The sequence below is a fragment of the Pinus tabuliformis genome, chromosome 4_1 (assembly GCF_031772625.1).
Source record: "Pinus tabuliformis cultivar Carrire ecotype Pingquan chromosome 4_1, CPIR1, whole genome shotgun sequence".
Taxonomy (NCBI): Eukaryota; Viridiplantae; Streptophyta; class Pinopsida; order Pinales; family Pinaceae; genus Pinus; species Pinus tabuliformis.
In genome coordinates this window covers 27,448,110-27,470,722 of record NC_142303.1, presented here as the reverse complement: position 1 = coordinate 27,470,722, position 22,613 = coordinate 27,448,110, and the positions used below count along the sequence as shown (strand labels likewise).

At 42.0% G+C, this 22,613-nt stretch overlaps 1 protein-coding gene across 1 annotated transcript; it reads left to right on the top strand.

The window, feature by feature from the left end:
* Window positions 1-17,929: 17,929 nt before the first annotated feature.
* LOC149174018 (uncharacterized) lies at window positions 17,930-21,235 on the top strand. The gene is made up of 2 exons (XM_089419138.1): window positions 17,930-19,226; window positions 19,380-21,235. Exons 1-2 carry the CDS (start codon window positions 18,267-18,269, stop codon window positions 19,692-19,694), a joined length of 1,275 nt encoding a protein of 424 aa, XP_089275264.1. The 5' UTR covers window positions 17,930-18,266; the 3' UTR covers window positions 19,695-21,235.
* Window positions 21,236-22,613: the final 1,378 nt, after the last annotated feature.

The window sequence follows — 22,613 nt, the reverse complement described above, 5'->3', positions numbered from 1 at the left end:
AGCTTTGACTCATAGCTTCTTCATTGCTGCCAAAAATAATGTCATCTACATACACAACAAGTATTAGCAATTTGTCATTTTCAACTTTTATATACAGATTGCTATCTGCTGAACCTTTTGAAAAACCTTGTTGATGAAGATATTTGTCCAACCGGTAGTACCAAGCCCTTGGAGCTTGTTTGAGACCATAGAGAGCCTTTTTTAATCGGCATACAAGATTTGGATCATTTCCAAGAATGAACCCATCTGGCTGTTCAATGTATACTTCTTCATCCAAGTCTCCATTCAGAAAGGCTGATTTTACATCCATTTGAAATACTTTGAAGTTCTGAGAACTTGAGAGAGCAAGGAACATTCGGATGGCCTCAAGTCTTGCAACAGGAGCAAAAGTTTCTTCAAAGTCTATTCCTTCTTGCTGCGCATACCCTTTACAAACAAGTCTGGCTTTGTTTCTAATTACTTCTCCATTTTCATTCAATTTATTTTTGAAGACCCATTTTGTTCCAATAACATTTTTATCCTTTGGTCTAGGAACCAGCTCCCAAGTGTTGTTCTTTTCGATTTGCTCAAGTTCTTCATCCATTGCTTTCACCCAACATTCATCTTTGCATGCCTCTTTCACATTTTGTGGTTCAGTAGAGGAGAGTAATGCCAAATAGCTTGAAGCTTCTGCAACTGTTCTTCTAGTTTGTATACCTGCTTCTTTCTGTCCCATGATCTGAGATTCTGGATGGTTCTTCTGAACATATCTGGATGGAGTCTTTTCTTCTATTCTTGTTCGTTCTTCTGCGTCTTCGTGAGGTTCTTCTTGAGATTCTTCTTGAGGTTCTTCTTCTTCATCATTCTGTCTTTGAGGGTAGCTTTCATCTTCTTCGATGTCTTCACGATGTATTTGCCTAGGAATGTATCCCTTCTCATCAACCACTACATCAATGCTGTCAACAATTCTGCCAAGTCTTTTATTGTAGCATTTGTATGCTTTGCTATGTGGAGAATAGCCAAGAAGAATGCCTTCATCTGCTCTAGGATCAAGTTTGCCAAGCTGCTCCTCAGTATTCTTGATATAGCATTTGCTCCCAAAGATTTTGAAGTGCTTTACCGAAGGAGTTTTACCACTCCAGAGCTCATGAGGAGTTTGAGTGCTGTTCACCCGGACATTTGTCTTGTTGAGAATAATAACCGCAACATGTGCAGCTTCACCCCAGAAAGTTGCGGGAGTTCCTGATTCATCAAGCATAGCACGAGCCATTTGTTGGATTGTTCTGTTCATTCTTTCAACAACTCCATTTTGCTGAGGAGTTCTAGCTGTAGAGAATTCTCTCCTTATCCCATGTTCATCACAGAAATCGAAAAATTCATTTGAAGTAAATTCCCCACCTCTGTCGGATCTGAGGCACTTAATTTTGTGACCTGATTCATTTTCAACCAAGGCTTTGAAGGATTTGAATTTTTCGAATGCTTCATCTTTGTGCTTCATAAGTCCTAACCAAACAAACCTGGAGAAATCGTCAATAAATAATATCAAGTATTCCTCTCCTCTAGGTGTTCTTTTCCTGAATGGTCCACATACATCTGTATGTACTAGCTCAAGAGGCATGCTAGCTGATCCTTCTTTCTCTGGAAAGTTAGTCCTGGTTTGTTTTCCAAACTGACATGATCTGCATATGGTGTTGTCAGGAATTTTGATATCTGGAAGATCGCGAACTGCCTGATATTTGCATGCTTTCCTTATTTGTGAGAAGCTTAGATGTCCCAACCTTCGATGCCATAACCAGTGCTCTTCATCCTTGCTTAGATAGCATTGTTGTTGTCCTTCTTCAAATATGTATAGATTATTTGGAGTTCTTTTCCCTTTGAGAACTGTTTTACCTGTATCAAGATCACGAACAAGACATCCATTTGATCTGAATATAACCTCGGTTCTTTGATCACACATCTGGCTGACACTTAGTAGATTATGCTTCAATCCATCAACATACAAAACATTTCCAGCCTTAACATCTTCTTTTAAAGGAGCAATACCTTTTCCTTTTATAGTTGCAGGAGTATCATTTCCAAAAGAGACTTTCTTTCCCTTTTCTAAAATAGAATAAGACTCAAGTTTTTCTTTATCACCTGTCATATGCTTCGAACATCCACTGTCAATGTACCATAGATTTTCCTGTCCTTCTGCATAAAATGCTATCCCACATCTTTCTGTTTGAGGTTCCTTTATTCTCCATGTTTTGGTGCCTGAGGCTTGTTCCTTTCTTTCCTGAAACCTGCTTCTGCATTCAAAGTCTTCATGACCAAAATTATTGCAAATAGAACATTCAACTTCATTTTCAAGAGCCGAAAAGTTGTTATAGGTCCTTTTTGTAATCCCTGTCATACTTCTTTGTTTTTGAGCTTCCCTAGTCATGATTGTTTTATACGCAACACATTGAGCTGCTTTGTGACCAAAGTTATGGCAAGAAAAGCATTGTCCATTGAAGAAGCTTCTGCGGTTATTGAATCTACCAGCCAACTGATTGTAATTTCTATTTTCATCTATTCTTGAACCAAACTGGGAAGATTTTACCTGTGGCTGGTTGTGGCTTTTGTTCACCCTTAAGCTGGATTGCCCCTGATAGTTTCTGTTTGAAGTTTGTCCCTGCTTTACCTGATGATCTTCATTGTGCTTTTGCTCATTTCTTCTTGCTGCATCAAGATAACTTTTTGAAGTGGATGCTTGAGAAGTTTCTCCATTATAGCCCAGACCTGTCTTATTTAGTGGAGACCGCTGCACACTGATAATCTCATCCAAAGTTTCAGATCCTTTGACAAACTTGAGATTAATAGCTTTTGTTTTCTCAATTTCTTTTCTAAGACCAACAATTTCACCTTCTAATTTTTCAAGATGTTTTTCCTTTTCATCAATTTGAAATTGTAGAGTATCAATGATCATGTTCTTTTCTTCTATACATCTCTTGAGTCTAGTAATTTCATCATAAAGGTTATCCACATCTACAGCATCCTCATAATCATCATCTTCAAATGCCATTAACAACCTATATTTATTACCTTGTTCATCTTCATCACTGTTTGATAAGCCATCACTATCTTCATGGGTGTAGTAGCTTTTCTTATTTGCACTTTGTTTCTTGTTCCATCTAGCTGGTTCTTTTCCTTTATCCTTATAAGGACATTTTGCAGCATAATGACCTACTCTTCCACAAGCAAAGCATTTGAAAGGTAGCTTACCTCTGAACCTTCCAGAACCTCTTTGAAGATTTCTGACAAAATTTGATTCTTCTTCCTCTTCTTCTGGAACATGGCTTGCTTCATAGTGATCTTCTTTGCCTGATGCCTTAAAAGCAGCCTCCCTTCTGTCTGATGGACCTCCCTTTCTCATTTCATAAGCAGTTAGAATTCCATGTAGCTGAGACATAGTGAGAACACGGAGATTTTCTTTTTCTTCTATTGCAGATACTTTAGATTCAAACTTGGGGGATAATGATCTTAGAATCTTTTGAACTACTATAGACTCTTTTATTTCTTCACCCAAATTTTTCATACAATTAACAATCTCATCTACCCGAAGAAAATAATTAGCCACACTTTCATCATTATACATCTTGAGAGTCTCATATTGAATCCTGAGAGTTTGAAGTTTAGCTTGTTTTACCTGTTCATCTCCTTCATAGCTCGTGATCATTTTGTCCCATATTTCTTTTGCTGATTTGAAGTGCATTACCTTCATGAATTCTGTTTGAGATATACTTCCTAATAGAGTACTGACTGCTTTTGCATTTGTTTCATACTTCTTTTTCTCAGCTGGATCTGTAGGAGTAGCTGAAGGAAAAGCATAGCCTGTTTCTACAATGTCCCAAACTTCTGTACCAAGAGATTGAAGATATGTAGTAACTCTTACCTTCCAATAATTGAAGTTTGTCCCATCAAAAACCGGTGACCTGATTGATGCTTCTCTCTCGTAGTTGCTCATGATGAACGATCTACCTTCAAGCGATCAAGCTTTTCTGAAGGACCTGCTCTGATACCAATTGTTGGAAATAATACTGAGAGGGGGGGGGGGGGGGGTGAATCAGTATTATCTAGCAATTTAACAAATCTTCCTTATTTGATCTTTTGAATTATTCTTGCATATCAGTACCATAAAATAATGAGCATGAACAAAGAAAATAGACAGTCACACCAAAGAACACAAGATGTAAGGTGGAAACCCAATGTGGGAGAAAACCACCTGCTGCAATATGTCTCTATCTTCTTTCAATTTAGAAATTCTTTTACAATGATTTTGTACTGGTGCAGTCCTTTACCAGTACGCAGGCTGCAACCTGCAGAGAGCTACAACTCTCTCTCGTTTTCCAGTCTCTCCTGGAAGGGAGCTACAACCCCCTACTTCTTTTCATGAAGAATCAAATGATCAACAAGGATACACCAGTTACAGTCCACTATAGTTATCAGATCAGTAATCACAGAACTAACCCAGAACACCTTATGAACAGAAAAATACAGTCAACAGATCATCTTAAGACAGGGACGCAATTTTTCTTTCTGTGGCCTGCGACTGGACGCAGATTTACCTTCTGCTGCTCTGCGTACCGACGCACTGTTCCTTTAAACTGCTCTGCGTACCGGCGCACCCAACAAAACTATCGCGCCGCGTCTTTTGCTTCAGAGACGCACCCAATAATACTATCGCGCCGCGTCTTTCGCTTCAGAGACGCACCTGAGCTCTTACTGTACTGCGTCTCGGTGCACTTGCCCTTCACTGAACCTGCGTCCCTTCAGATAAAAGATATGAAGACTTCAGCACTAGCCCAAACAGTCAGATCTGCAGATCTGATCATGCGCCATAGAGATCACAGTCCATTAGAAGATTCGCCCTCATAGATCTGGACTAGATCTCACCAAAAGATATTCAACCAAAGATGATGATTAATCCAAATGAACTCCTTTGCTTTATATAGGCAAGCTTCTCCCCAAAACATGGAACAATACCACGAGCCGACACCATAGAAACACAAAACCGTCGGCTAGATACCTCACAAGAAACCCCCTCGTGCTTTTCTCTGTCTTGAAATGTGTGCACTGGGTGGACGCACCCCCTGAACGGCTGGCCTGCGTCTCTGGACGCGGGTTCGGCATGGTATACCTGCGGGGACGCACTTTCTGAACAGATTGCCTGCGTCCTTCTTAAAATTAGAGAGCTGATCATCAAGAATAGTGATCTACCACCTGAATGGGTTGCCATCAAGGACAACTCCTGAATCATAATGCCAACAGAAAGTGCAGGCGGACCGAGGGCTGCAGCACTTGGTCAAAAACTGGAAAACAGAAAATCAACTCGAGCTACAGGCGGACTTCAGGTGCGGGTGAACCGGGTAACGCGAGGTTGCCTAGCGAGTCGGGTAGACAAGCCATAGGGCGAGTTGCCACAGCACGAGCAAGCTGCCAGTATGCGGGCGCGCCTACCTAAAAGGTTGAATGGGTGAGCGATTGGGTGAGAAGTGGTAACAGGTGACATGGTCAGGTGAACAGTCGAGCTATGGTGCGGATGAGCGGTAGACTGCGGAACGGACGAGCTGAACTGTGGGCCGCAGAGCGGGCAGAGTAAATGGTGAGTGCGGGCAGTTGGACCGAACGGAGAACGCAGTGCGATGGGCTGAACGAAGGGTGGTGGCACACAGAGAAACAAAGTGCAGAGGTTGGAAAGGGTGTGGCAGGCGGACATGGAGGTGGGCGCCCTACCTAGCGACAGAGCTACGGTAGGCGACTCGACGGTGGGTGCTCCTACCCGAACCACTGCACGAGGGGGAAACCTCCTTTACATTACACAAATGAACAATTCTTGGATGATACAAATGACAAGACCTCCTTTCTATATATAAGATTCTAAGGGTTCCCAATACAATTAGAGCCTACATAACAATAATATTGTAAGGGCACAAAAATAACAATAGTGAGCTTTTATGGGGCACAATAATAACAACATGGGGACTATATGGGTACAACAATGCAATAAGGGGGTTGCACTAATAACAATAAGGGGTTACACTAGTAGTATAGGAACCTAACATGCCCCTCTCCTTCAAAAAGTGTTGTCCTCAATACTTGAGTAGTTTTGGATACTTCTGTATAAAATTCTCATCCTCCCATGTGGAATCTTCAGTGGGTAAGTTCTTCCACTTGATGAGATACTTTGAAATGGATTGATTTCGTAGCTGTCAATTTCTTGTTTTTGTAACTACTTCAAGTTCCAATGTGATTTTTCCTTCCTTGTCAAGTTTTGACAATATTGTTTGAACTGGGATCTTCTCATTAGGTAAAGTTTCCATTTCTTAAGTGCAGGTAGTCTTGCCAACATTTCCTTCTCATAAATAGCTTTGTGTAAATACTTTCCTTTGTTGGATGACATTCGAAGGCAATGGGTCTTTCTTCTTGCATTAAAACATCACCAATTCCATTTCCTGAGGCATCACATTCCATGATAAAGGTTTTTGTGAAGTCTGGTGTAGCTAAGACTGGTGCTAAGATGTTCAAAGGCCTTCGTTGCTTCTGGAGTCCATGAAAATGCATCTTTCTTCAATAATGTTATCAGAGGTGCTGATATTCTCCCATAATTCTTAACAAACTTGCGATAATACCCTGTCAACCCAAGAAATCCTCACAAATGCTTTATGGATGTGGGGATTTTCCATTCTTTAATGGCTTTAATTTTTCTAGGGTCTACCTTAACACCTTCATGAGATACAATATGACCCAGATATTCCACCTCTTGTACTTCAAAGAAGCATTTGGAGTTTTTTGCATATAATTGTTTCTCCTCCAATAGTTTGAGCACCCTCTCAACATGATCCTTCCAAGACTTGTAGATTAGTATATCATCAAAAAATAGTAACACAAATTTTCTAAGGAAGGGTTTGAAAATGGAATTCATCAAACCTTGAAATGTAGAAGGTTCATTGGTAAGGCCAAAAGGCATGACCAAAATTTCATAATGACCAACATGAGTTCTAAATGTTGTTTTCAGAATGTCTTCAGTGTTCATTCTAATTTGATGATATCCTGAACGAAGATCCAACATGGTGAAGTAAATTGATCCATGCAATTCATCCAATAATTCATCAATGACAAGAATGAAAAATTTATCTTTAGTAGTGAGCTTGTTGAGTTCCCTATAATTTGGACACATGCGCCATGACCCATCCTTCTTGTGCACCAATACTATTGAAGCAGAGAAAGAACTTTGACTAGGTTGAATTATACCAGCCTCTGGCATTTATGCAACCATACATTCAATTTCATTCCTTTGGGCATAGGGATATCTGTAAGGCCTGATGTTTGGAGGAACACTTCCTGGAATCAAATGAATAGCATGATCATGATCACGAATAGGTGGGAGGCCTTTGGGAGTCTCAAATACCTTGGAATGATTGTCCAAAATGTTTTGGAGATTTGGAAAAAAGATAGTTTCAATGTGGAAACCTCTAGTGAACATAATTGTGCAATTACGCCCCGTTGTTCTTTCTTTAGATGCTCTTTCATGTTGTTAGAGCTAATTATCTTTGTCAGTTTCCCTTCGATACCCCTTAATTCAACTTCCTTTCCTTTCCAAAAAAAACTCAAGAAAAGTTCTTAAAAATTAAAAGCTATCGTACCCAAAGATTGTAGCCATTGGACTCCTAGTACAACATCAACACCACCCATTGGAATGGAAAGAATTGGACTATTGAAAACATATTCTCCCATGCATAACTTGATATTATAGCACTTTCTAGAGCAATTTATGGTTCCTCCATTTGCAACCATTACTTGACACTTTGGTGCTGGATATAGGAAGCAATTCAATTCATTGGCTATCTTACAATGAATAAAATTATGGGTACTACTTGAATCAATCAACACTATTACCTTTTTCTTCTTGATATGCCCTTCTATTTTGGGAGTTTGAGGAGTGGTAATTCTTGTCAATGCATTACAAGATATGGTCAGATTCATTTCTTATTTCTCTGGGATTGGTTCCTAGTGTATATCCTCTTCTTTTAACATTTCTTGTTCATTTTCTTGCTCCTCTTCCCCATCTATGTAAATTAATTTCTTTTCAACACACTTATGATCTTTATTGTATTTTCTATCACAATTGTAACAAAGTCATTTTTCTCTTTTTCTTCCAATTGTTGTGGTGTCAACCTTGTAGGTGGTGAAAGGCTAGGAGAAACAACACTTCCATCTTTATAGTTGTGAGTGGTAGGCTTCCTTGTTGCCATAATTTTGCTTTCCATTTTTCTTGCCAACCTGAATGCCTTCTCCAATGAATCAGGTTCCCAAAGGTGAACCTCATGTTGGATGTTATCATTTAAAGTCCCTATGAACACATCAATCCTATGCTCCTCTGGAATATCTTTTACCCTTATATTTAATTTTTGGAAGTCCTCAATGTGCTCCATCATTGAACCCTTTTGTTTGAGATTTATCAATTAGTTAAAAAAGGTGTTGTTTTTTGTATCCTTATAATGTGCTATCATTTCTTCCGTAAAAATTGCCCAAGTGACAAATTGTTTACGAAAGCAAAGCCATTGATACTATACAAACTAATTTGGTTCCAAATATAAAATTACAATCCGAACCTTTTGTGTGTTTTGCACATTATGGAGATCAAAATATTGCTTCATCTATAGTATCCATGTTACGGAATCCTTTCCATCAAACTTCCTCATATCGATCTTTGGAACATGGTGGGTCTTTAATCCAACGTTAGAGTCTATGAAATCATGATTACTATTTCTTTTGTTCTCATCATGAGTTTCATTTACTACCCTTTCGCCATTAATAAGCATTTCTTGTAGAAACTTTGTCAAATCTGTCTTCAAATCTTCCATGTTGCCTTTAATTTTTCTTCTATACCATCCATCTTAGCTTCCACTCCCTTTGAATTCCTTCAAACTATTTTTTCAACCAAACTTATGCAAACTTAAAAAAAAACTACACACATTTTTTCACTTTGTAGGAGCTCGATATTGAATATGTTGTATCTCTGTAATTTCAAATATCCAAGGCTTGAAATTGTTTCCTGTGGTAGCCCTCTGAGTCCTCTTTCCAAGCTTGCAAGTCTGATCAAGATTGGATTCTCCCAGGTAGAGTTATGCTAAATATCCCACGATGACCTAATTATAGACTAGTTCAGTAGAGCGAAATTATACAAAATTCCACGTGTCACTGTTTCGACCTTAAGACCTGAAACCGATACACAAAAAACTACAAGTCGTCCTCTTTCTGTAACATTTTATGAAATTTCAATTTGATGCTCAAAGAGAAAGTTATGACGATTTTCCCCAGGTCACCTGCTTGGGATGTAATTCGAGAGCTTGCAAAAACCCTAAATGTCTTGGACCATATCTTCGAAATTATAGCGAAAAAACATCTAAAATTTGGGCCCGAGCTTTATCACGATTTCAACTCAAATGGTTTTTAATTTTAGAGTTTGCGCCTTCCTAGAAAAAACATTATAGCACAAATTCCACAATGACCTTTTTGTGATAGAATTATGGATCTTGCAAAAACCCTAACTTCCTTAGATCATATCTATGGAAATATAGTGAGACAAGATCTAAAATTCGGACCCGAGGTTCAGAACGATTTCAGATCGAATGGGTTTTTCTTTTAGCTTCTGAAATTGCATAGAGAAAAGTTATACTGAAAATTCCACGATGACATGTTTGGAGCAGCGAAACCCTAAAATCCAGAGATCTGATACCAAATGTTATGAAACAAGCTCACAAAAGATAGAAAAGATAGATCAAAGACTTCAAAATTAGCCTCTTCAGGAGGGTAAATTCATTTACATTACAAAAATGAACAATTCTTGGATGATACAAATGACAAGACCTCCTATATATAGGACTCTAAGGGGTCCTAATACAATCAGAGCCTACATAACAATAATATTGTAGGGGCACAAAAATAACAATAGTGAGCTTCTATGGGGCACAATAATAACAAAATGGGGACTAAAAGGGTACAATAATACAATAAGGGGGTTGCACTAATAACAATAAGGGGTTACACTAGTAGTATAGGGACCTAACAGGGCGACCCTGAACGACCGGCTGAGCTGGCAAATTGGCAATTTTGCAGAGGTGAACTTGGGGTTGCCTAGCAAAAGTTGTGATTGTAAAACTACTTGTAAAATTATGTTGTTGTTATCATTTAGGCAGACTCTAACCAGGGAGTTGCCCCTCCCTTTAAAAGAAGATTTTATCCGCTATGCATATTTATATGATAATGATGATGATGAATGTTTCCGCTATGTAAAAAAATGACGAATGCTTAGTAAATTGAAGAAAAATATCTAAGTGTTGAATGTTAGGCGTAGCTCGTACTCAAAAGTATTGGTGAAAAGAAATTGGGTAGCGGTGCTGCCCCTGCCTATGTGTGGTTGAAAGACTACCACCAGGATAGGGCCATGACAAGTGGTATAAGAGACGGATTTCTGTGAAGACTTTTGAATGATTTGCAGAGTAAAGAAGATATCCCTTGCACTTCATGACAAGTAGTATCAAGAGGCTTTGCAAGTTGAAGTGAAAGCTCTGTGACAATTGATATTGGGTTTTTGAAGTTGATGACCATTGAAGGTAAAGCAGGTACTGAAGACTTGTCGAACAGATGAAGATGGTTGAAAGAGCATTTCAAAAACTTGAAGACATGACAGGTTATTGGAAAGACGAAGACAGAAACATTATGAAACTCTTATACAAGAGTGAGAACTCTTGATACATATGGGAGACATGATAGTGGACTTGTGGAAGGACTTGAATAATCTTCATGGAAGGATTGTTGACCTCGACGAACTTGATCAGAAGATATGACAGGGTGATCATAGACTCCAAGAACTCATGGATGAGCGAGTTCGACTAAAGGAGAAGAGCACCATGGCGTAGGCAAAAGTCAAGGAACTTGAGGATGAAATTAGGAAGGACTTTCTTGGTAGAAAGATTGTTGTGATAGAACAAGATGAGCTTGATTACTTTGACAGACTTGGGGACTACCACCGAAACATGAAGGAAGATGTTCAAAAGATTAGGTCACTTCGAATGGAAGGAGTCAATGTGTGCTTGATAGGTACACTTAAGCAGAAAGCAATGGAGGACAATCTTGAAGGAGCTCAATCTAAACCATGATCAAATTGCTTAGATGAACTGAACAAGGCGCTGAAATACCTTAAGACGGAAGTTAGTTCGAAACATAAGTCGAAAGACTCTTCTGAGGTTGAATTGTTGAAGACGGTTACATAGATCAGACACAAGATCAAGCCTAAGGAGGATGGTGATGCCTTGAAGTTGAGTTTTGTGCAGGTAACCGTACGTGGCAAGAAGTTTGCTGCATTAGTGGATATAGGGGCTACTCATATCTTCCTTAGTAGGAAAGAAACAAAATCTTTTGGGAAGAAGGCTGAAGTGGGGAGAGAGTCGAGTGCTTACAAAGCAGTGAACTCTACCATGAAAGTTGTGACTGGTGTATTGAAGAACACTCAGGTGAGAGTGGGTGCATGGTTTGGAAAGTTGGACTTGAGGATTGTTGACTTGGATGATCATACTATGGTGTTGGGGCAGGACTTTCTAAAAGTTGCACAAGCCATACCAATGGTGCACCGAGACATTCTCTTGATTATAGCTGAGGGGAAAATTATGTTGGTTCCAATAAATATGAGGAGTTGATTGGGATTAGACCAAGAATGGCTTATATGACTTTATATCCAAAGGATCTGAATGTGAAGCAAGATTATGTGGAGCAAAGAGGACTTGGATGTTTGACTTAAACAACGAAGGAAAGGAAGTTAGTTGACTTTGTTGCGAGAGCTAGAAAGAAAAATGAAGGTGGAAAGATAATTTCACACATCTTGAAACACTTAATAGGTGCATCTTCTACAAAGGATTTTCACCATGGAGTTGTGGATGAAGGAAGTTCGAATACTTCTTCAGAGGTAGTGATTAGGGAAGATTATGCAGGTAGGGATTTGACTAGCATAGTGGATTTTTGCAGGTATGCCATAGGCATATATGACTTTCAGTTGACAAAAGACAGGATTGAAAAGCTTGGTTGTACACATGAGGAGGTTGAAGTTGTGCACAAGTATTTGAGGACGCAGTATCAATCAAACACATGGATGGATGAGAGTCAGCGAGGGAACTTCTTGGCCTTCCTTTCTAGATAGACAACCTTGTAGATAAGTGTGTGCAGGTCCTTGACATCTAGGAGCACTGCACCACCCTTACAAGGCCCTTGGGGATGAGGCTTCTTTTCGACAGGTTGATGATGCTTGAATGAATGCGACTGTATGACAACACATAGGCATTATCATCATGGGAAACATGTTGCAGATGAGATAATGGACATGTCATGGACTTGAGCATGGCTTATTTTACACTTGGATGGATTTTTGATCGAGTTGAGATTGTGATAGCATGCTGAGAAACAACCAACGATGACTTGAGGAGGTACATTATCATGGGTTGAGCATTACGGTTGGATTAGCTACCCAACTAGTTCGATGACATGAGGCATCTAGTGCACCGAGTTTGTGTCAGATAGATGTCTTGGGTATCACTGAGATGTTGTGTTAGATGGAGTATTATGTAGTGATTCACATAATTACGATACATGATGAGGTCAGACACGGTATATGTTGCAATGATGGCATGTAGTCGAGTTGAAGGGACTAAACCTTCCATGATAGGGCAACATGTGGATTTGCGACAGATGTGGATTGATGATCATGGATTGAGGAGACTTCCTGTTTATGGAGACATAAACCTTGGTGGTTTATGCAACGTTGGAGTAGAGATGGGCAGCAGGGACATTTTGGAGATGTTGGAGCTAGCAACACTTTGTGACGATGGGTGATGGTGTTGTCGAGGACAACAACCGTTTAAAGTGGGGGAGTATGTCATGCCCACGAGCTGAGTGTTTGCGATGCACGACGGGGCGGTGGCATATCTTCGGTTAAAGACGACGAGCTATCATGTGCGACGAGCGGGGTGTTTGGTTAAACGTGCACGGGGAAAACGTGTGACGACGAGTTGCGACGAGCCAACAAAAGAGTCGAAAAACTAAAAATCGGAAAAATGACTAAGTATGGGAAAGTGAGACGAGTTTATAGGAAGAGTAAAAAAACCGAATGAGTCAATGGGACGACGTGCGGAGCGACAAGTTGGGTGCACTGATGTGACCTTTGGTATTTTAGTGGACGAAATACATGGTCGGCCTGGGTAGGCCGACCCACCTTACTCCTTGGAGGAGATAAGCATCAAGGAAGTTCATCCAAGCTAATCCAAGTGCAAACATTACTTGGGAAGCAAAGGAGGGCGAACGAACAAATACACCGAAAGTGAAGGCAGATCGAGGGTCGCAGCACTTGGCCGAAAACCGAAAAACAGAAAACCAAACCGCGCTGCAGGCGGACTTCGGGTGGGGGCAAACTGGGTAGGGCGAGGCTGCTTGGCAAGTTGGGTAGACAAGCCGCAGGGCGAGTTGCCACATCGCGAGCGCGCCTACCCAAAACGCTGAATGGGCGAGCGGTTGGGAGAGAAGTGGTAACAAGTGACACTGTCGGGTGAACAACTAAACTACAATGCGGATGGGCGGTAGATTGTAGAAAGGGTGTGATCCAGGTGGATGTTAGTGGCCACCCACCAACCCATTTGGACCCTCACAACTGTCTCTTTCAGCATTTTCAGTTTCCTTAATTGTAGCACAGTTTACTATTTTTAGCAGTTTTTCGGGTCCTGAACTTCCGGAGCCGTTTTGAGGCCCTAAACGACGTTTTTTTGGAATTCTGGGGCGACCGAGCCCTATGTTGCCTCCCAAAGTGGTAGTACTCGGATAGATCTTTCTAACGAGCTATCGTACGCGTCAAACGGAGATTGTATGCCAAAGTTACGACCCCGGGAAATTGATGTACCAATTTACCCAAACGGGGCCCACAATTTGGCGTTTCATCTTCTAGGGTTAGGTTTCGGTATGTGAAGGGTTTTTCATTGTTTCTCAACAATAAATAGGCCTTCGAGCCTCATTGTAATACAGTTTGGAACAGTTCAGAGGCATGTAGCCGCACATCTCTTCTCAGAGATAGCTACCATCGCCCTAGCTGGTTTCTTTCCATTTTTGTTTGTAAACATATTCCAGTATTTTGCAGTAATGAAATGAAGTATTATTTCCGCTGCATCTCTGTTTTTATGGTTATCGCATCTCTGTATTTATGGTTATCTCTATAATCTGTTGCGTTCCTGTCTAAATCCGGATCAGTGGTATCAGAGCGGTCTGCTTTTTCTCTGTTTTTCTTTGCATGTCCCCAACGAGGTCGGGATATAAGGAGTTAGGGCTTGAACTGGTCGAACCTTTGCAAGACCAGCCTCGCAAATCCCGACGGCCTCCCATGGCGGACGAAAAGAAAGACGGGGGGGCAGGAGATCCTATCAAAATCTTGCTCGAAGAAGCGCTCGAGCGGCAAAGGAACGCGATGATGGATAGCTTTGCGCAGATCCTTCAGCGGCTACCCAGAGGCGACGCATCGGCTTCCAATAGCGACTCTGCAAACGCCACACCATTCAAGGTACAAGTTAATTTTGAAATCCCCATCTTCGAGGGTCAAATAGACGCAGATGCCGTAGATAAATGGTTAAATCTGCTAGATGGGTATTTTTCTGTTCATGAATTTTCAAATCGGGAAAAGATTGTTTTTGCCCTTCTCAAAGCAGCCCCCCACGTCAAGGACTGGTGGGAAACCTACTGCGAGCAGAAGGATGAAAGTACAGGCTCACTATTTTCGGCCGCACCCACTTGGAATGACTTTCGGGATGCCATCAAGGAGCAGTACTACCCTGTCGGAAGCTATGAGGACAAATACATCAAATGGACCACATTGCGGCAGGGACGAGACCAAGATGTGCCGGAGTTCACAAACATTTTTCATTCCCTTCGCACACAGTTGGGTATCAAAGATTCTGAGCTACATTTGGTACTCAAATACCGCGGCTGCCTACACAGATACATCCAGGAAGAGATGGGGTTCTTGAACATCCCCTCACTCGGCACAGCATACCGATATGCTGTCAAAATCGAGCAAAAGTTCAAACAGAAGAAGCGAGACTTTGGATCTGCAAATCCGAAGCCCAAAGGACAAAGCCAAGGCGGGGTGACCCAAGACAACCCGTCGAAGCCGCAAGAAAAGAACAACACCATGAAGCCGAAGAAGGACACAGGGAAGTGGTGTGAGTTCCACAAGAGTCCCACTCATAACACAAGTGAGTGTCGGACCAAGCAGTCGCTGGTGGCTGAGTTGAAGGCTTCCGAATCAGATGCATGTTCTGACCCTGAGCCAGAACCTGACAAAGGGAATGGCAAAGGGAAGCAGATCATTGATGCGGATCCCAGCGCCACTGTTGCCACCGCCAAGATCAAGAAAAATGAGCCCGAAGATCCAGAGGAGGGGGAGCGTCTTTTCCACTCACAGATGTGGGTGAAGGGTTCACCGCTGTGATTCATTGTCGACAGTGGTAGCCAAAAGAACCTGGTTTCAGCAGAGGTCGTGAAGCAGTTGGGCCTACCGACTACACCGCACCCACAGCCGTACAGTATCGGGTGGCTTCATGAAGGACGAGATCTGAAAGTTCGCCAGCAGTGCCGCCTTCCCTACAGTATCAAACCCTTCACAGACGAGGTATTGTGTGATGTTACACCTCTGGATGTTTGTGATGTATTATTAGGCCAACCATACTTGTGGAGGAGACATGCTGTGTATGAGTCAAGGCCTCGTGCTGTCATTATTTCTTTGAGTAATTCATTATACAGGATACCAGAGGTAGCCCCACCTACTGCCACATCCTTGATCACTACCAAGAAAGGCAGCAAGCTCATATCACAGACCAGGAAATTCATCTGTCTGGTTCACTCCCAAAATAAGGGGAAGATCGTTGCTACATCCATGACCCCTGCAAAGGGTTCCTCCACGCAGCAGCAGCAGCAAAAGGATACGGTCATGACAAAACACAGGAACAACTTCTCCTCACCCACATGGGTACCACACAAGTTTCAGGTGGGCAACAAAGTCTGGTTGCGTCGACAGAAAGAACGCCTTACCAGAACCCATCAGAAGCTCAGATCACTAGGACATGGTCTTTACAGCAGTACCAAGGCTATGGGGAACAATGCTTTGGAGCACATCATTCCTCCATTCCTTCACTGGCACCAAATGTTCAATGTGGACCATCGTCAACCATGCTTCCCACCATCACTGGACACATCAGAGATTGCAGGACAAGTTCAGCAGATGGAGGAACTCAACGCAATGGGGACCATTGATTCCTAAGGGGGGAGGAATGATCCAGGTGGATGTTGGTGGCCACCCACCAACCCATTTGGACCCTCACAACTGTCTCTTTCAGCATTTTCAGTTTCCTTAATTGTAGCACAGTTTACTATTTTTAGCAGTTTTTCGGGTCCTGAACTTCCGGAGCCGTTTTGAGGCCCTAAACGACGTTTTTTTGGAATTCTGGGGCGACCGAGTCTTATGTTGCCTCCCAAAGTGGTAGTACTCGGATAGATCTTTCTAACGAGCTATCGTACGCGTCAAACGGAGATCGTATGCCAAAGTTACGACCCCGGGAAATTGATGTACCAATTTACCCAAACGGGGCCCACAATTTGGCGTTTCATCTTCTAGGGTTAGGTTTCGGTATGTGAAGGGTTTTCCATTGTTTCTCAACAATAAATAGGCCTTCGAGCCTCATTGTAATACAGTTCGGAACAGTTCAGAGGCATGTAGCCGCACATCTCTTCTCAGAGATAGCTACCATCGCCCTAGCTGGTTTCTTTCCATTTCTGTTTGTAAACATATTCCAGTATTTTACAATAATGAAATGAAGTATTATTTCCGCTGCATCTCTGTTTTTATGGTTATCGCATCTCTGTATTTATGGTTATCTCTGTAATCTGTTGCGTTCCTGTCTAAATCCGGATCAGGGTGAGCTGAACGGTGGGTCGCAGGGCGGTCAGACTGAACGGTGAGTGTGGGCGATTGGACCGAACAAAGAATGCAATGCGGTGGGCAGTGGCACACGAAGAAACAAAGCGTGGAGGTTGGAACGGGCGCGGCGGGCGAACACAAAGGTGGGAGCCTTGCCCAACGACAGAGTTGTGGTAGGCAACTCGAGGGTGGGTGCTCCTGCCCGTACCACTGCACGAGCTGAATGAGGGCGACCCGGGGTGGGCGACCCTGAACGACAGACCGAGCTGACAAATTGGGAATTTTGCAAAGATGAACTTGGGGTTGCCTAACAAAAGCTATGATTGTAAAATACTTGTAAAGTTATATTGTTGTTATTATTTAGGCAAACTCTAACCATGGAGTTGCCCCTTCTTTTAAAGGAAGATTTTATCTGCTGTGCATATTTATATGATAATATTGATGATAAATATTTCAACTTTATTAAAAAATAACAAATGCTTAGTAAATCGAAAATCGAAAAAAATATCAATTATTAAATGTTAAACCAGTGCGTACTAAAAAAATATTGGTGAAAAGAAATTTAATAGCGGTGCCACACTTACCATTAGGTTAAAAGATCACCACCTAAAATAAAGAAAAAAATATGCAAGTGTTAAATGTTAAACCAGCGCATACTAAAAAGAATATTGGTGAAAAAAAATTTAATAGCGGTGACACACTTACCGGTTGAAAAATTACCGCCTAAAACAAAGACGTAAAACCACATGACGATACTTGTGCACAACCACCCATTAACCACAGTGAAGCGCTTGGTTTAACGTGGGATGTATATATATGCACCCGACACGCCTCAGACTTTTAAGGTCAGGTTTTGAGAAACACCTAATTCATCTTTATCGCTTCAAGCTTTTAACCTCACGCCTTTCAACAACCTTAATTCCTCTTCGTCCCCTGGAATTTGTGTCGACCATCCCATCCCGTCCCATTTCTATTTACCAATTGCTAGAGTGGGTGCATAACCGCCCATTAACCACGTTGAAAGCGCCTGTTTTAACGTTGGATGTATATATACACACCCGAAGGCTTCAGACTTTTAAGTTCAGGTTTTCCGAAACCCTAATTCATCTTTATCGCTTCAGGCTTTTAAGCTCAGGCTTTCAAAAACCCTAATTCATCTTCGTGCCCTGCAATTTGTGTTGACCATCCCATCCTATCTCTATTTATCAATTGGCAAACCGCTGCATCCTCCTCCATCATTGCCGCCACATCTTACACTGCAATGGGTTCATCCTGCTGCACCCCTACCTCCGCCTCCAACGCGGCAGTGGGTGCATCCTGCTGCACCGAACCATGCGTATCCACCGCTGCACTGGGTGTATCCGCCTCGAGCGCTGCATCCTACTCCACAGCTGCGTCCGCCTCCAGCGCCGCAGTGGGTGCATGCTGCTCCACCGTTATCGCCTCCACCGTCACAATGGGTGTATCCGTCTCTACCGTTGCCTCCGCCTCCACCACTGCTCAGTGGTACGACATTTTCATCAACCATAGAGGTGCTGATGTCAAGAAAAGCTTCCCCAGGTCTCTCTACCTTCGTCTTCCCGACAAAGATTTGAGGGCATTTCTGGATCAACCTGAAATGCAACCCGGATACAATTTTCTTCACCAAATAGAATATGCTATTGAAACCACCTCCGTCCATGTGGCGATCATCTCCCCTAATTATGCTGAATCACCTTGGTGCCTAGATGAACTCGTAATGATGTTGCAGTCAAATATTCCTATTATCCCTGTGTTTTACCGTGTCACGCCTGCAGATATTCGGTGGACAAAGGGAAAGTATGCTCAAGACCTGAAAACACTGGAAGAAAAGATAAGTGATAAAGTGACGCCGCGATATGACTCCAACACACCATTCAAAATTGGAGAAACGCACTTGCTGAAGTTGCAAACAATCACGGTTTCGAGCTGGAGGTGCGCAATGGGTGAGAACAGATCAAGCTGGAATGGAAGGCGGGGTTTTCAAAATCTACAGGACAGATGTGGAGCGCATTTTGGGGATGGTGGAGTTGCCAGATATGGAACGCATTTCTACAAGGATGGTGTTACCAGAGATCTTATAGCTCCGTTGGAGGAACTGTTCGGACTCTTCCCTGCCTTCCTGGATGTCTTTGAAAAATTTAAGGCATCTAGAAGTGTGAGCGATCTCAATACACTGTGGCAAACTGAAAACCAATCACAGGTAATTAGAAATTTGTAGTGTTATCTTGGTATGTTTAGGCGATATTAATATCGCGCCACAACGTCTCAATAGAAATCGAACGTCTTGTTTGCAGATTTACCAGCCAACGGTTTTCTAAAATCTTTCTTGTCGTTGAACCATGAATATTTGCAGGTACCTTTGCAGCTGGCAGAATTTTTGGAGGTTTTGATTGTACAGAGTTGTCTGAAACTGAAGAGCATACATGGATCGGAGCATACAGGGAAGCTTAGACCGTTAAATGTTGGCCGGTGCTGTGAGCTGGAAGAGCTGCCAAGTATGGAAACATTGACCTCTTTGGAGGAGTTTTACTCAGATGACTGTGTGAAGCGGAAGCGCATAAGGGGGTTGGAGCTGTGTGCAAAGCTTCGAGTGCTCAATCTTGCTAGTTGCTCCGAGTTAGAAGAGTTGCAGAGTATGGAAACATTGTTATATAAGGAGGATTTTTAAGCAGACGACTGTGTGAAGCTGAAGAGCATAAGGGGGTTGGAGCAGTGTACAAAGCTTTGGTGGGTGCTTGGAGTTAGAAGAGCTACCGAGGATGGAAACGTTGAACTCTTTGGAGGAGTTTCACGCATATGAATGTGTGAAGCTGAAGAGCATAAGGGGGTTGGAGCAGTGTACAAAACTTCGGGAGCTGTTGGTGGGTGTTCAGAGTTAGAAGAGCTTTCGAGGATGGAAACATTGTTATCTATATGGAGGAGTTTCACGCAAACGATTGTGTGAAGCTGAAGAGCATAAGGGGCCTGGTGCAGTGTACAAAGCTTCGGGTGCTCAATGTTGTAAGTGCTCCGAGTTAGAAGAGCTGCCGAGGATGGAAACTTTGGCATCTATGGAGGAGTTTTACGCAGACGACTGTGTGAAGCTGAAGAACATAAGGGGGTTGGAACAGTGTACAAAGCTTGGGGAGCTCAATGTTGGTGAGTAATCGGAGTTAGAAGAGCTCCCGACGATGGAAACGTTGACCTCTTTGGAGGAGTTTCAGGCATACTAGTGTGTGAAGCTGAAGAGCATAAGGGGGTTGGAGAAGTGTACAAAGCTTCGGGCGTTCAATGTTGGTGGGTGCTACGAGTTAAAAGAGTTGCCGAGGATGGAAACGTTGTTATCCATGGAGGAGTTTTAAGCAGACGAATGTGTGAAGCTGAAGAGCATAAGGGGGTTGGAGCAGTGTACAAAGCTTCGTGAGCTCAATGTTCATGGGTGATCGGAGTTAGAAGAGTTGCCGAGGATGAAAACATTGTTATCTATGGAGGAGTTTTACGCAGACGACTGTGTGAAGCTGAAGTGCATAAGGGGGTTGGAGCAGTGTACAAAGCTTCGGGAGCTCAATGTTGATGGGTGCTCGGAGTTAGAAGAGCTGCCGAGGATGGAAACTTTGGTATCTATGGAGGAGTTTTACGCAGACGACTATGTGAAGCTGGAGAGCATAAGGGGGTTATGGCAGTTGACAAGGCTTAGAGTGCTGAATGTTCGTAGGTGCTTGCAGCTAGAAGACGTGGAATATGTTGAACAATGTAATGGAAACTTTGGTATCTATGGAGGATTTTTACTTAGACGACTATGTGAACCTGAATAGCATAAGGGGCTTATGGCAGTTGACAAGGCTTAGAGTGCTGAATGTTCGTAGGTGCTTGCCAGCTAGAAGGCGTGGAAGATGTTGAACAATGTACGTGGCTGGAGGATATCGATGTCTCTGGATGTCCCAAATTACAGTGTCTCTTGTGGGAGTAAGAGGGGGACGAGCTTCGCCGACGATTAAAGGTAGGAATGCTAGTTACGTGAAAAACCAAGCAAGAAGAAGCCGGAAAAGTGAAGCAAACAGAAGCGGTGTTCGCAATGAGAAGGAAGATTTATCTTTGTAAGGGGTAGGCATAACACTGGAAAATATGTATGGCGTTGTTGTTAATTATTATTTGATGGAACGGAGCTTTTCTATTTACATGGTTCACGTAATTTTTATCAAAATGAAAATAAATCAAAGCAGTTCTACCATCTCAAAGCTGGGGAATTGAAGTTTTGGTAACGGCCATATTTGAATATTGTGTATGATGCTATTGATAATCAGTTAAATCTAACCCGCAATGCATACGGTATACCAAGGTCCGAATTACTGATTCATGTTGTTTTTATTGTGGCTGCATTGGGGTTGGACCATCCCTTTGCAAATGTGTAGCCATTGGCATATTTTTGCCACAGTTGGATGGGCAACTATTCCAGGTTGCTCATCATCATTCTCACTGTCATTCTAAACATTTCTCTAGACTTTTGCAAAAGTCCTCTAGAAGTGCTAAGCTGAGCTCATGACTGCATATGGGATAAGCGACTCAGAATAACATCTGAAATTCTTAATAGTATAAAAACTAATCAAACGACAAGCATGGGAAGAAAAATTCAAAGACTTGATAGAAAATCTGAGTTGTCGAGCTCAAATGGTTGTTTTCTGCACAGGTTAATAGAACATATGGCACTGTACTCTACTGGATGTCACCCATCATTTACTGCATCTATAGTTTTTGCAGGGTATGCTATCATATGTGATCCACCGTTAACTGCCATGACCATATTTACAGTCTTGCAATATTATGTGTCATGCAAGAGCCACCGAGAGTGCTACCTGACGTTCTGGCTTATATTGATTCAAGTTAAAGTCTCCCTAGATCGTCTGGACAAGTTTATTACAAGATGATGAGCTGAGACAAGATGTTGGTGTGAGGAAAGCACTCGCTGGATCCCAGTATACCATCGAAATTCATCAAGTTATATTCAGTTGGGATCCAGAGTCTTCACTGCCAAAACCAACATTGAAAGGAATAAATCTGCAAATTAAAAGAGGGAGAAAAGGAAACAATTTGTGGCTCAGTCGGATCAGGGAAATCTGCTCTGATTTATACAATTCTTGGAGAAATCCCGAAAATTTCAGGAGATGTAAGTTGAACATAAACTATTCTTGAGCAGCAGTAACCATTTCATAGTTAAACAAAATTTTAGATGCAGTTTCTTTGCTTTCTTTAGTGTGTTTTGTAGCACATATATTTATATAGAAATTCTTTCATAAACTTTTTGATTGCACGTTCAAGTATATGGTAGTGTTGCCAACTTGGCACAAACAGCTTGGATTGAGAGTGGGACTGTCAGAGATAACATATTCTATGGGAAACCAATGGACAAAATTCAGTACATGAAGGCAATAAATGATTGTACATTAGACCAGGATATAGAGAGTTTTGCTCATGGAGACATAACAGAGATTGGGGAGAGAGGATTGAATATGAGTGGAGGACAAAAATAGAGGATTCAGTTGGCCAGAGCAGTATATAATGATGCCGACATTTATCTATTGGATGACACCTTCAACTCTATTTAATGTGA

Coding starts and splice junctions, on each gene's coding strand:
- LOC149174018 (XM_089419138.1), top strand. CDS start 18,267: ATGGGTTCATCCTGCTGCACCCCTACCTCCGCCTCCAACGCGGCAGTG. Junction 19,227..19,379: donor AAACTGAAAACCAATCACAG/GTAATTAGAAAT, acceptor GAATATTTGCAG/GTACCTTTGCAGCTGGCAGA.